Here is a 15,467-nt window from a genome sequence, read left to right as displayed (position 1 = left end):
AATATTATAAAAACTAAAAATGCCATCTTCCACCACTTTGTTGGGGTAAGATGCTACAAACTAAAAAAAATTAAGACTTCAGACGCAAATGTCCGGATTGGGCGTGCATGTTGCATGTAGTCATTCTTGGCACCTTAATAATTAAAGATGAGGCTTTGCATAATACTAAAAACTGAGATAGTGAATGATCAAAAATAATGATAATGGAATCTTCCCCCATTTGTAGGGGTAAGATGCCAAGAACAGAAATATAATAATGCCGGTATGCAACATAGCCTGAAACAGTAAAATGTGATGAATGAATGAAACTCTTTATGCTGGAAATATTTTGAGTAAATGTGTAAATAAGGTACCACCAAAAAAATGAGTGCTTACTTCGGTTTATAAGTGTATTTTTTTAATTTAACATTTGACAGGACAACACCTAGCATGTGTTATCCGATACTAATGACAGATCCTAAAAAAGGTTACTGCAACGATAATCAGCGATGGACGAATAAATTAATTGAGCTTTGACATTTTCTTCCGACTTACCTTGTAAATTTATCTTAGATTGCTAGGGAACACAATTAAAAAAATGAAACATCGGGTCGTTATGTTTTATATTTTTTTTATTGGAAAGGATTTTTCCATTCCTTTCTAAAGTGAAAAAGGCATCATGGTATAATATATAGAATAAAATAAAAAAAATGTTAAGAGCCACCTAACAATGGAATTGTTTAGGCGCACGGATTATTTACAGCATTATCATAGGGAAGAAAAGCACCCACATTCACAACTAGAACATAATATTTATTATCAATCAGACTGGGCAAAACAACAAAAAAAAAAAGTCGAAACGTAAGTTGAATGGCACTAAACATAAATTTATAATAAGGCCGTTTGATACCGATATCCTACTAAATGAAAATAAAAGAAGATACATCATACATAGAGTAAGTTGGAATGCCTTCAAAATAAATTAAATGACCATATTTATAATAATATATATTTTTTACACAAGTAATTATTGCATAATGAGCTACAAGACGCTCCCATAAGTTAACATGATGCACCGACCTCTGCTTTGAAAACCCCACGAAATTAAAAGAAAAATTATAATTATACATACCGGAATAACAATATAACAGAAAAACCATAGACGCGCCGCGCAACAAACACGCTATTGTAGTAACAATATTAAACAAATGATTTGATTTCAAATCATCTGGCTAAAACTCTGGAACAATAATTATTGGCAGTTTTATATTATTTTATTACAGTGCGGAAAAAACTAAATAAAAAATGAATACACTTTGTAAAACTTCCATTATTTACCCAACCGGATAAAAATTAAATTAAAAAACAATCCCGAGGCAGACATTTAGAGGATTATAATCCCGTCGGACGTGAATGATCCAAGATTCAAACGGGTAGTCTATCGTTATGAAGTGTTTATACAAAGAAGGCCACATTATAGTCGATTGGAATCGTTAGGCTAAATTAACTAGTGCCCCGGGATTCATTTCATTCTCTGCCGACAGTCTTTATCCTGAAGTTCAACATGTTATACGATAATAATAATAATATAATACGTCGGGATCCTATTAATGTATAAACTTATTTTATTTTTTTTACTTCCTATTAGAAAAAGTATTCTAAAAATAAATTTCTCTGGCCTGCATTCTTCACTTCCCTCGGACGTTGCGTTCCTCTGCGTTTTATCAAAAATATAAACAACCTTTCAATACATTCTTGGACGAGGCCTCAGATTTTCAGGAGTCAGCCATTCCTAACTCTGCAGGTTTATTCACCATTCCTACTTGAGCACGGCTAATTCGCTTAGCGCTTAGCAAGTACGTATTGTAAAAATTCACATCCACCGGACGAGCGACTGAGTGAAATGGAATGCATAATGCTAATTACATCATCGAAATACAGTAGACGCCTGATTATACAATTATACTGCAAAATAATACGATTATTAAAAAACTGTCAGATTGACTATCTCAGTTCTCAGTTGATTCATTCCAAATAATCAGGAGTCTATCGTAACACGATAATTCTTTCATTTACATCTCATAATACAATATAATAATGTTTACAAGGAACTGGAGATGAATTTTAATTTATGATTCGCTTATGTCTAATACAAAAAAAAAAAACTGTCAAATTACGTGAAAAAATATTATTTATACATCCTCTTTCGCTAAATACCGAATTGAAATGATTTACGAGACTTGTAAACTGTTGTTCAAAATAATCTTGTACGATTTCTTAAGATACCGTCGATATTTAACATCGGCATCGGGGACGGTGAGCACCTCGAAATGTGGAAACATGCGGCTGGCAGTGGCGTCGAGAGGAGGGCGAGAATGTGGAAAGGGAACGCGTCTACATGTTTTCGAACTGGTCGACTCGCCGCTTGGTGTTGCCCTTGCGGATCTCACGCAGGGTCTTGTATTTGTCGCGCCCTTGGCGGACGTTCTCTCTGTGAATTTTGTCCATGGCCGTCTCCTTGGTCTCGTCTCGCGATTGCGCCAGATCTTGTTTCAGTGCCTGACAAACACACACATTATATCAATTAGTATTTATTTAGTAAAATTCCATTAAGATAATTTTATTTCTATATATTTCGGTTGTTACATTATTATCAAGACCGCAATGACTAATGATTCATTTCTGCTTATCGACTTCACTCACAGAAAGAGACGGAATCTGCGCCTTTATTCCATTGTATTCACGGTGAGTGGAATGTGTCTCGTAGGGATTATTGAGTTATTATCTTGGTTATTCTAAGCAATTGCTTTTAGTAACCAAAGTAATAAATAACAACTCCATAATTCTGTCGCAATATATTCTACTCATGGTGGGTATTGTACCCTTTATATAAATAAAGGCACTGGAGTGAATGAGAAGAAAAATACTGTATTTTTCTTTATTTCTGCGAGGAGACTTAAGCAGAGATTTTTGCAGTCTTGTTAATGATGTAACATCCGAAATAGCCATTGACTAAAAAACCAATCTGTAGAATTAATTATAATTTATATTACCATTTTGCATATTCACATAGTCAATTAGGTATAATTATAATAAGTTATAATTAGTAAAACAGGTATAAGCTATTCAAAATTTTCTAGTTTGACCAAAGACTAAATCAATACCCAAGATTCTATTATTCTTAGGAATTAATACACGGTCTGAAGATATGCATCAAATAGTACTGATAAAATACAATGCAAACGTTGATGCGGTGTATACCTTGAGCTGATCGTGCAGACGTTCATTGCGTTCGGCGAGAGTGCGCCTGTCTTCGACGGGATCTACGACATTATCCCCGGCCCCCATGAGGTCCTCCCCTCCACCGTTGGCCAGCTCCTCTTCGGAGCCCTCCTCCCCCTCTCCGTCCTCTGCCTCCTCACGCACGTGGTGGTGTTGGGGCGTACTGGTGGCTGCTAGCAAAGCGGCTGCTACTTCATGCTGCAAATTAGAATTTTATTTAATTAACAAATATATACAATAAAATTGATCTAATTCAAAGAAATTGGGTTAGAATAAAGGCTAGAGGGAGCTTGAGCTTATAAGCTTTCAGTATCAACTCTTGAATTGGTGGTAGTCAAAGAAAAATAAATCTGCAAGTTGGCGGCGCACTGAAACATAATCATCTTAAACTATTGTAAATTATAAAAATACCACAGTCCACAAGTTTAAGTTTCAAAGTTGGAAATATCTAATATATTCGTGGGGTTGCTGCCAAAAGTTGGTAAATCCATAATCTAGGTATTTAGAGTTAACACCGGATTATGTGTCTATAATTATTATATGAATATGTATGCTAGAAAAAAATTCAATGTCATCCGATATATTATAGAACATGTACATAAAGTACAAAAAAATTAGCATTATGCCTGATTTCAGAGGGCATGTCGAACTTCAAATTGCAATTATTCCATAACATGATTTCGAGGCTTACCAATATTTGAATGTAAAACCCCATGATATATTATGGAATTGACTGTTTGCGTGGATCTAAAATTAATAAATTCCCTAGTTATAATCGCACCGTGAGTGTAAAACCAAGGCATCTGCAAATTTTTCAATTTCGAGATTAAATGCAAAATAACTGCAAAAGTCGTGAACTTGATAATGTAAAAGTGAAGTAACTGAAAGAACATGCAATATAATGTACATATAAACCAAATATTATGGTGTTTTTTTTTAGAAACTCTTTTTTCCTAACAAAACGAAGACTTCAAACCCTAATATATCCAAAATATGTCTTGGTTTTACACTCACTGTGCGATATATCCAGTACAAACCTGTTTGCGTCTTGCTTCTTCAACCTCATCTTGAAGCCTCCTCGTTTCACTGTCCTTGGCTTCGACTTCTTGTTGGATGCGCATCACCTCCTCTTGCTTTGTCATTATCTCCTCTTCCAGCTTTAGTCTTTCCGCCGCCTCCATATTCTGCAAATTAACAAATAATTTGATAAAAATAATGAAACAAAAATAAATCATTTGCTTGTCAGACTGTATTGCTACTGTATTTCTAGCTTGATGATGTGAGGGAAAACATTTTTTTTAATTGCTGCCAATTCACAAATATGTGTAGTTTTGGCCTCTCTTCGGTAGGCATTGCTATATTTTGATTCGTCGGTTCAAATCTTTGATACTTGAATTACTATTTTGCTGTATATGCACAGCCGACATGCATATAATATTTGGAAAACTAATGAATCACGCGTTAGTACTATATTTTCTCACATTCTCAATAAAATAATATGTAGTTTAAAACAAGTGTTTCACGATTCATTTATGTTAAATAATTGAAAATGTTAATATATTATACTACAGTAGAACCTCGATATAACGGACTGATGGGGGTGAGGGGGTGTCAGTTAAAGCCGAAAGTCTGTTTATTCGTCTTCGAATGATATACCTCACACTGTTGTTGAGTTACATTAATGTTTGATGTCGATGCGCGCTTGCTTTCAGTAATCCTGCTTTGAAAAAAGAATAAAGTTTTGCTTGCACTTTTGAAGAGATTGTCGTTTTTTATTATCAACTCTCTAAAAGTACGAAAATGCATGTAAGTAAAATTTCGCTATATGACGAATAGTCAATAAATGTTATTGGATTGTTGAGGTGCGATCTTATTACTTTTTGGGCGTGTTGTTTCTTCTTCCTCGCTATTTTCACTACTATCCTCATTTTCACTTTTAACAGAGACATAAACAGAGCGTTGGAGCAGGAGCACAGAGCAGTGGAGCAATGAGGTTCTATCCGGAGTAGGAGCACCGAAAATTTGTAGTGTTCTACTGCTTCGGATGTATTTTTTTAATTAAAAATTTTCATTTTAAAATCCAATGAAAATATTATATTATTTGACACTGCAACACTGGAATTATTTGAAATATGCCAACAGTGCAGAGTGGTAAATAACCTCACTTTTTTGACAGAAGAGGCAGATAATAAAAGACGATTTGTTGTCAGAAATTTTGTTAGAATTAATAACAAGCAAGGAGTAACTCAAAAAAGGGTCCACTCCAACCATCTGGCAATAAATGCATCCATTCACTTCGAACAAACAAATTAAACCGGTATGCAGTTGTGTGAATTAGTGGCCAACATTGGAAACGTCAGTGCTACGTTCAGTCTATAAGCAGGACGGCATTATTACTTGAATTCAAGTGCAAGGTATGACGTGATATTTATTAGATATATATATTATATCAAGGTTCTACTATACTTCAATATTTGTTTTTAAAGGTGTGGTAACCATGAGGTGAATTATAAATGTTCAAAACACATTGAGACAGTCAACAATGGTCGATAGGTCAAAATATAGCTAAAGCCTGAATTACAGTATTAGGTACATTGTGCAAAAAGAATATTGCAAACCTTGGTCTCTTCCAGTCTAGTCATCATGGCTTGTAACTCATTCTGGCGAGCCTCGAGCTCCTCCTTGGCGGCCTGCAGCTGTCGGAGCTGCTCCTCCAGCCTGCGGATCATGTCCTGAGCCTCCACCAGGTTGGCCTGCGAGCGTTCCATCTCTTCTTGGAGACTTCGCAGCCGGTCTTCGTATTCTTGCTGCTTGCGCTCCGCCTTCTCACGAGCCGCAATTTCTAGTTGGAGCTTCTCCCTGTCAATTCGGAATAATCGCTATAGTTAATTTGTACATGGCTCTTCATTTGAACACTTTTCAATTTAGAAGGGTCTATAAGTGGCTGTTGAAACTTTTGTCATTTAGTTTTTAATGGTTTTGATAGCAGTTATCATTCATAAAACATTTCTTTAAAGATAAATGTGTTTCTTATACACATACATTGGTGTCAAATTGAGTGTTGTTTAATTTGTATCCCCTCTGTGTCCTTATCAAATATAATACTTACATTATTGTACAATGAATAAATGACAGTATGATAGATCACAGCCAGTTTTGATACTGGATCTGCTTGAAGGTTTTTTAATTTTTAACCATGTTTGATCCAAAGAAGATCATATGGGCGGTATTATGCAACAAAGAACAATCCACAAAAATTTACTTCTGACTTAAATAAATGCCTTTATGTTTTATGTGTTGGTAAACAATGTGGTATTCATTATATTGAAAGCAATTATTTATTTATATTGACTACTAAACTTTTGCTTTATCTGAGGAAATTAATGCATTTTTAAAAAAAAAATGTTGATTGGTTCTTTGTTGCAAAATTAAAACAGTCCATATATGAATGTTGGTTGGTTCTTACAACGATAGATGGCAACGTTCACTTACACGCGTGGCATTTTTTACCCAAAAAATTGACTCTTATGGGAACCACATTTAGCACTAACCCATATTTTAACATGTGTTCGAGGGTTGGTTCCTTGTTACATAATATCGTCTATATGGCTCTCCACAGAGTGGAAATTGTATTGACAGATTTTTGTTTTTATGAGAAAAGCCACTTGCTCAACCTATTAGGTCCATACACAAATTGAAAAACATGTGTATTTTTTGCTAAACACAGGATTCGAACCCGGGACAACACAACACCATACGCTGACAAGTTACTCACTCAGCCATCATGGGGTCGTTAAAAACTTTAAATTGGACGGACATGTATAATTAATCATCATACTTATGATTTTTTGATCACTGTCAGCTGACTGGGTTAATGCACAACAGTTAATCCCTTTCTTGTGAACCTTGTGGTGGATGCTATGGGCTTATTAATAATAGATCTTGCAAACATACCTCTGTTGTTGCTTGGCAACCTTCTCGTCGCGTGCCTGAGCCTTCATCTGTTGCACGTCAATAGTGTCAGGCTTGCGTCGGCGCATGTACAGCTCGTGGTTGCCCATGCAGAGCGCCAGGATGCGCTTGTTGATGCGCACGCGCGGCGCGAAGAATACAAAGTCAGGCGCTTTCTTATCTATTGGCTTGATTATGAATTTACGCTCGCTGAACGATATGTTGCGGATCTCCGACCACGGGAAGCCAATTTTGGGGGTGAGCCTGAAATACACGATAGAATATTATTTATTTTATCGAACTGATATTTACATGGCAAGATTCAATAAACCTATTAATATAACTTCTATAGTCAGAAGAATTTTGTAAAATTATAATAGTGCGCATTGTTAATTGTTAAGATAAATAATTGTTAAGAACGGAATGAACCTATCAAACTCCGATGTTAAAATTTCTGCACTTAGTCAAAGTCCAAACAGTGGGAACATACCTTAATATAATTTATCACCGGTGATGATGATTTGATAGTAAATGATTATTTCAAATTTGTGAGCAATGTTAGCAAACAGAAACATTTATGTAATTTCAATAAAATCTATGGATTATTTCAAATTTAAATTATGTAAATATTTCAAATGTATGAAACGGTTGCAACATATGATTCTAAAAAAAAAACAGTTCCACAATTCCTTAGTAAATTGTAAACACTTCGACAATAGCTTGCAAAGAGAGAAACCCATAGCCTAATTTGTTTAATTCAAAAAATAACTTTATCCTAGGTGTATTTGTTTATTTAAAAATATGAAAGTAGTTAATAATATTGTCTATACTTTGCGAGCAAATAAAATTTCATAGATTTTGTATGCATTATTTATTATGTGGCACGTAATCATCCAATACCAATAGGATATTATCTAATAATTTTTAACAATCAATTATTTGAATTTCATACAATTAATGTTAAACCTCCTTATACGAGGGTGGGTCAATAAGTCCTTAGAAAAGCCGACAGGTGGCGCGACTAGTACTGTAAGCGGTTTGTTTTCATGCAGCGGCACTACCGATTCAGTATGCTGCGAAGTTTCAATCAGATTGGTCGGGTTGTTGTTTTTTATTTTCGTACATTTAAAAAAAAAATTGCTTGTTTACAAAAATGGAGAAAATTGAGTTTAGAGCTGTTATTAAACATTTTAATATAAAAGGGTTAACAGCAAAGGAAATAGTTGGATTTAGTTCACGGCATATCTGCTCCTTCACTTGCAACTATTTATAACTGGTTAAATGAATTTAAACGTGGTCGTACATCAACAAAGGATGAACCACGCTCAGGACGTCCTGTAGAGGTGACTACACCAGAAATGATCAATAAAATCCACGATATGGTGTTAAGTGACCGAAGATTAAAGTTGAGTGAGATAATTGAGGTTACAGGGATCTCAAAAGGTAGCGTCATTTCTATTTTACATGACAAATTGGGCATGAAAAAAGTTTCTGCAAGATGGGTGCCGCGTTTGCTCACAGTCGACAATAAACGCAATAGGGTGGTGGCCTCTAAAGCCCTGTTGTCGCTCATGCAACGAATCCGGATGAATTTTTTCATCGCTTTGTGACTGTAGATGAAACATGGATACACCACTATTTATACTCCCGAGACGAAAGAACAGTCAAAGCAGTGGATTGCGAAAGGCGAACCATGTCCAAAGAAGGCGAAAACCGTAAAATCAGCTGGTAAGGTTATGGCTACTGTATTTTGGGATGCACGTGGAATTATTTTCGTTGACTATTTGGAAAAAGGAAAAACAATAACAGGGGATTATTATGCATCTTTATTGGACCAGCTAAAAAACGAAATTGAAGAAAAACGGCCTCATTTAAACAGGAAAAAAATCCTCTTTCATCAGGACAATGCCCGTGTTCACACATGTTTACGATCAATGGCTAAAATTGAAGAATTGAAGTTCGAATTGGTCGACCACCCACCGTATTTGCCAGATTTAGCCCCCCCAGTGACTTTTTCCTTTTCCCAAACTTAAAAAAATGGCTAAGTGGACAACGTTTTTTTTCAAATGAAGAAGTCATCGATCGGACAAATGCTTATTTTGAGGACCTTCCGAAAACTTATTTTTCTGACGGTTTAAAAAAAATTGAGAAACGTCTAACCAAGTGTATTGAGCTCCAAGGAGATTATGTTGAGAAATAAAAAAAAAATACAAAAATAAAAAGTGTTTTAATGCTTTTTTCTAAGGAATTATTGACCCACCCTCGTAACTTGAACTGTCAAAGTGTTTGGCCACTGGACTCATCTGATGTTCCAGCAATGGAGTAATACTATGGTGGCATTCTTACTTGTCATCCTTTTCATAGATGTTGAGTCCTAGGGCATCAACGCCCAACCACAACTCCGTCCCCTTCTTGTTGCGGATTTCAAAGTAGTTGACTCCGTACATTTCGAGGTCCTGTGCGATCTTTAAGTACTCCATCATGGCGTCTTCGCGCAACATGCCGCGGTGCTCGTGCCACCACGTCGTCACTGACTGTTCCCATTCGTCTTTTGACATCTTGTGCTGGTCCATTACTCTGAAAAAAGACGTCAGTATATTTACTACATGCATGTCATCACTTAACGGTAGTCTCTTATGAATGTGGGCTTGGGCAAAATTTTAAAATCAATATTTAAAAATTTTCTATCATGGAGTTTATTTATTGTTAACGGGATCAAATATTATGCATGAAAAACTGGTTAAGTATATTCCAATAGTTCAGAAAACTCGACAGTTACAATCGATCATCAAAACATTTATATTGGAAATATATAATAAAGTGAGGATGAAAAAGAGGTTGCTAAGGTCAGTAAATAGATTAGTTGCAAGTAATTTCGCATTGCAAATTTATTTGTAGCAGGTTCACATTCTTCCAAGGAGATTTACTGGCCAAGGCTGCACTGAGATGAAAATGCTTTTCATTAGCGTTTTTTTACCATGTCCAATCCTAAGGTCATATGGGCCTCTAAAGAGTGAATATTAACAGATTTTTTTGTTGTAATAGAAATGGATGTTAGCCACTTGCATTTTCAAAGGCTTGACTTGAGTATTGTATTATTATTATTATACCATTCGAAACGATATTATATATATTTTTAAATATTTTATGAATTGGTTTACAATAATTATTAAAGGTCTCGTAATAATAAAAGTGCTTAGTAAAATATTCTATAGCACAAGGTGATAATATACCTTTGTGGAAGGAGGCGATCATTGGCGAGGAATCCCGAGTTGTGGTGTGCTTTGTGGAAGTCTCCGTGACGAGCTTGCACTGCGTACGACGCCAGCAAAACTGAAGTCTCGGGGGGACAATATATCTCGTCTGAGAGAATGGCATTTTTAACCTGGAAATTATAAAGGAAATTGTAAAAATTTACTTCAGTCATGGTTATTTGTATATGCTTAGTGGCTTATGCATAGTCATACTTATGTAAATGTGTGGGATTATGCATTACGTAGCTTATTTTCAGGCCCATAATGAATCATAACGAGTGGCGAAATGAAACAGAAATGACAACAAATTTCACTAGACTTGGACCGCGTGTCGCACGTCATTGGTCGGCCATTTATAATGCAAACGTCAAATGCACCAGTCGTCATATCTCCTACTTAACCGTGATCAAAATGACAGACGTGCATACCAATATTTATTTCGACAATGGGTGCACTGTGCATCAATATGTGCCTAATTGATACATGAGCCCAATATTTCCCCATATTAGATTTCTGCGGTACCAATACACTATAATCGCTGCTTTGGCATCTGACGGAATTTTTGTAGACGAAGTTGACCTTTGGAGAGGTTGCGCGTTACTGTCTCTAGGCTAGAGCAAGAGAAGCAATAAGGAACAAAATTCTTACAAATTTTGATTTATGGCTGTGTCGCAGACAAGACGATTTTGTATCGCAGACAAGACCCTTCATAGACATCACGTAAAAATTTGGAAAAATTATTTCTCAATGTTAATTGAACTTTGCCATTTTTCACTGAATCATTCACATATTAAATTTAATCGGTGGAACTCAAGAAATGGCATCATGGCCCAAAAATTGTGTATCACTGTTGTATAGCAGTTGAAAAATTTATATGACTCAGGTGTACTCTGAGTGGTATAGATGTTTTCATGATTATCCAAGAGGATAAGCCAAGAGTATAAAATAAGAGGTTGGTCACCTGAAGATAGAACAGGCGAAGGGTGATATCCTGGATGAGCTCCTCAGCCACATCCTCGGGGTAGAATTTTGCCCGGAATTTGAACTGCAGAGGATTTTCTTTCTTCACATCTTGGTTCATCACCTAGAAATAAAAATAAATAAACAATTAGTACATGATATGACAAGACTATTCGGAGGTCACCTATAAGTGGCGACACAAATTTACATACATTTCGTCACAAAATATTTAACCTTCCCTCACTAATTTGTCACATTTCTAAACTTTCGATAGAAAATTAATTTGTTGAAAGTGATCGACATCAGTATAATGTCATCTTGGACGGAAAAGAGTTTATATTTTATTGGTTTTGTGACATCACATTTTATACTCTACCCCCTCCATAACCCATTAGGAGGTGACGTCGTATATGGAGGACCCTTAACAAAAGTGGGCAGCAAAAAGAATAAATAATTATTTTCCCCTACAAATTATAACTAAGTCCCACAGCTATTGCATTTAGTAATGCACTCAAAAAATGAGATCCTTTCCTTATTAGGGAAAAACAATTTATCTAATCAGAACACTCACAAAAAATATAAATCAAGCATTTATGAATTCATTTCCTTTATTTAAAATACATAATTAATAAATGAGACTGTTTTATCAGTGGACATTTTTAATAATATTTGAAATGGATACAATATAAAACTAACAATATTATTAAATGGGTAGATCTATATTTTTAGAGTTATTAAATTAAAAATAAATTATTTATTACCAACATCAATAAATAATCAATTATAATCACTTATAATGACAACTATTGTAAGGATTAACTTTGTTATTGATTAACAAATTGACTGTATTATTAATGTCACTAAAAAAATATTTATTAAATACATCTAGTTTTATAATGTGTAATAACCTAAGTAGGTTAATTTGTATTCAATTTAATTAACAAATTACAGTATAGTTAACAGCTAATAATATTTTCTGTTGATTAAAATATTTGTCATAAAAAGGCGCCAAAAAAACCCAGAGATTTATTTTTAATTGGCAACAATTTTCACCACCAGGCACATAACCTATCTCATAATAATTACTATTCACTTCATTAAACTGTACTCATTCGAGACTTGCAAAATGGCAGCCAAAAAAAAAGAAAGTTATACAAAAAACGTATTTACGATTACTGCATTAAGTCAATTGTCTTTATGCATATTTTGAAGAAGCAGTGAGACATTTCACGAAGGAGGCGGCGTGAGAAACATAAATGATAGGTTGCAATCAAACTGGATATTCCATCATTCGAATTATTAATATTTCCACAATCAGGCTATATACTTATCGCATTTTACTTGCAATAACATAACATCTCTGAAAACAGACAGCAGACATCGAGAATTTATTGAAATTCGATAAGCAACACTTTTGTTGTATATTATTATGATACCTGAGCTACAAAATACGTAAGTAGGTAAATTTTTCAGTTGGGAATGTCCTCTACGTATAAGAAACCGGATATGATCTTTATTAAATTATGTTTCCACATAATATGTATCGCATGCAATTTGGGCACGCGTAAAATGCAATCCAATTGAATGTGCACATTTAATTAACACTGTTTCAACTTCTCATGCGATCGCCAAGATCGAGGTGCTAAAACACACATAAGCAAAAGCGTGAGTAGCTACTATTTTAAATTGTGTTTTAATTTAATTATTACAATAACTTTCCACCAAGAATTATTGATAGTCAACACCATTGAAGTGACACACACCTAATATGCATAATATAAAAAAAAATGTTTATTTTATTTTATCAACCATTCTCAAATTGGTTCTTTACTCTTGTGTCTGTAGATAAGTGAAGATAGTGTCTTTTCTTTACATGTAAATTATAAAGGGGTCGTCTATAAATAATGAGATCATACGATTTCCGCCCAACTATAGTCTGTATATATCTATAGTCTAAGGCCCAACCCTCTCATGTAAGATAATCGGATTATATTAGACCCCACACCTTAGTGTGACGTCATATACGGACGACCCCTAAATATAAAACAGCAATCATAATTTATAGTACCCACAATATAGCTTGTCACTTCGCGAACACGAGTATCATTATCGCTTTTTCGTCTACAGATTTTTCTATATAACATGTATATGAAAAAAAAATAGAAGACTATATTATTTGAAAGCAAGCACCTATGGTATTTTATTATTTGCTGTCTATATATGCTCTCGTCGTCATAGATAATGAAGAGATAGGACATTCGTTTCGGCAAGTGACATGCTATAAAAAGTTGCCCATCCGTCGTATATGGCATGGCGTACCTATATATTTGTATATACACCCTAGGAATGATGGAATATAATAAAAATGTAGGCACAGAGTATGTACACACACGGGGATATAATATATTGTGAGGGTTGTTTTCTGTTGCAGTCGATACACATTTAAAAAAAAATCGGTGATATCAATACATGATAAGCTACTGCTAGTTAATACGTATCTGGATACATACACCCAAGTAGTAGATACTCACCCATGAGGAGAAAGGCATGGACCCTGTCTTTTGGCATGCCATATCCACGAAGCCCAGAAGGAAGCACAAAAGAAAAGTGAAAAAAACCATCATAAATTACATGCATATTTGCAACACCGACACAGCGAGTTGTCCAGACGTTGATTGATGCTAATTTAACAGAAACAAAGAAAACAATAATAATTATCTAACAAGATGTCATTGGACAAACGAAATACCACTTTTTTTAATAAAGCCAATTTCAGATGAGAAAATATTTCCTTTAATTATATAACTAAATATTACAAAATAGCCGACATACGTACGTGTATTAAATTAACTATTTTGTTTTATTCCTACAGTTGATTAATTTCTATTTCATTGCGAAAATGTTTCGACAATAAGCAAAAACATCTTAATTAATTATGACTATGATAATATATCTGTACGATTGTGAATGGGTTTGATCCATGTAAATTGTAAATAATACTATATATACTGTTGATGCAGGGCACCCCTAAATTATCCCAAGATAATTAAAATATGTAGATATTCAATCTTTAAATAAAATATTTTTCTTAAAGTTATAAACAAACAACAAAAATATCACGAATGTCGATTTAAAACACTTAAGGGCAAGATAGGGTCATACAAAAATATCAGAAACCTAATGACAACAGCAAGAAACAAGAAATGTGGGTGATCGATGCGTGTAGGTCGGCTTGTGTTAGATAGTATTTTACGACAGAATTTCATATATGAATGGTTATATGTTATTATATTAAATAAGAATGTAATATATTACTTATATTCAATGACATTATTAATGGACGACGCACTCAATACAGTAGCTAGCAAGTAAATTCGCGCATTCGCATGTATAGGTAGACGTCACGCAATTTCCATTATGCGATATCACGCATCGGGAATTTATAGCAATATGACCTTTATTGAAATGGCGCTAGAGCAGTGTTTCTAATGTCAATGTTCATTTGAGCGAACCCGTTCGAACCGAACCATTCGGCAGCCCAACAAAAAGCATCAGGAATTTGTAGCAATATCACCTTTATTGTAATGGCGTTAGAACAGATTATGCCATTCGGCAGACCCGACAATAAAGTGAGTGTCATTTTCTTTTCCAAATGATTCGTCCATATTAATGTCATTGCTTATATTAGATACAGTTTCACATTAATTGCATATTATTTTATCGTAATGATAGTGAAAATGCATGACGTATCTGGATAATAATTATCTAGATAGTATCAAAATACTATTAGTGTGTTCACAATGATAAATCAACCAATCAATCGGTTATCAGCTTATCTTGAAATCTCATTCAATATAATTTCGTCAACCAAAGAGACTACCGATCATTTATATACTGGGGATACACCATACCATACAATATTCTGTCAATAAAGCCGACACGGAGAATAGGTGAAATACGTACATTTATGTCAAAAATCTGTGAGATTCGCTCTTATTGCATTATAAAGTTCATTTTAAAGGCAATACGGAGATGTAGGGG

The 15,467-nt window shown here is 34.6% G+C and overlaps 2 protein-coding genes across 4 annotated transcripts in view; both read right to left on the bottom strand.

Annotated features, from left to right (window-relative positions):
- The window catches only part of LOC147078961 (uncharacterized), a 799,973-nt gene that overhangs the window by 426,923 nt on the left and 357,583 nt on the right, over positions 1-15,467 (bottom strand). The window lies entirely within an intron of this gene.
- Moe (moesin) overlaps positions 594-15,467 on the bottom strand; it is a 123,007-nt gene continuing 108,133 nt past the window's right edge. For all 3 annotated transcript variants that reach the window (XM_085952000.1, XM_085952010.1, XM_085951993.1), the window contains 8 exons: positions 11,428-11,550; positions 10,446-10,597; positions 9,559-9,789; positions 7,216-7,476; positions 5,880-6,120; positions 4,299-4,445; positions 3,241-3,459; positions 594-2,538 (listed from right to left, as the gene is read on the bottom strand). In XM_085952000.1, the coding sequence (XP_085808126.1) occupies positions 2,374-2,538; positions 3,241-3,459; positions 4,299-4,445; positions 5,880-6,120; positions 7,216-7,476; positions 9,559-9,789; positions 10,446-10,597; positions 11,428-11,550 (1,539 nt within the window). In that variant the 3' untranslated portion in view covers positions 594-2,373. The remainder of the gene's footprint in view (positions 2,539-3,240; positions 3,460-4,298; positions 4,446-5,879; positions 6,121-7,215; positions 7,477-9,558; positions 9,790-10,445; positions 10,598-11,427; positions 11,551-15,467) is intronic.

This window comes from Rhyacophila brunnea, unplaced genomic scaffold (genome assembly GCF_057557595.1).
Source record: "Rhyacophila brunnea isolate RB1 unplaced genomic scaffold, BYU_Rbru_1.0 scaffold_10, whole genome shotgun sequence".
In the NCBI taxonomy this organism is placed as follows: domain Eukaryota; kingdom Metazoa; phylum Arthropoda; class Insecta; order Trichoptera; family Rhyacophilidae; genus Rhyacophila; species Rhyacophila brunnea.
This window is presented reverse-complemented; position numbering and strand designations above follow the sequence as displayed.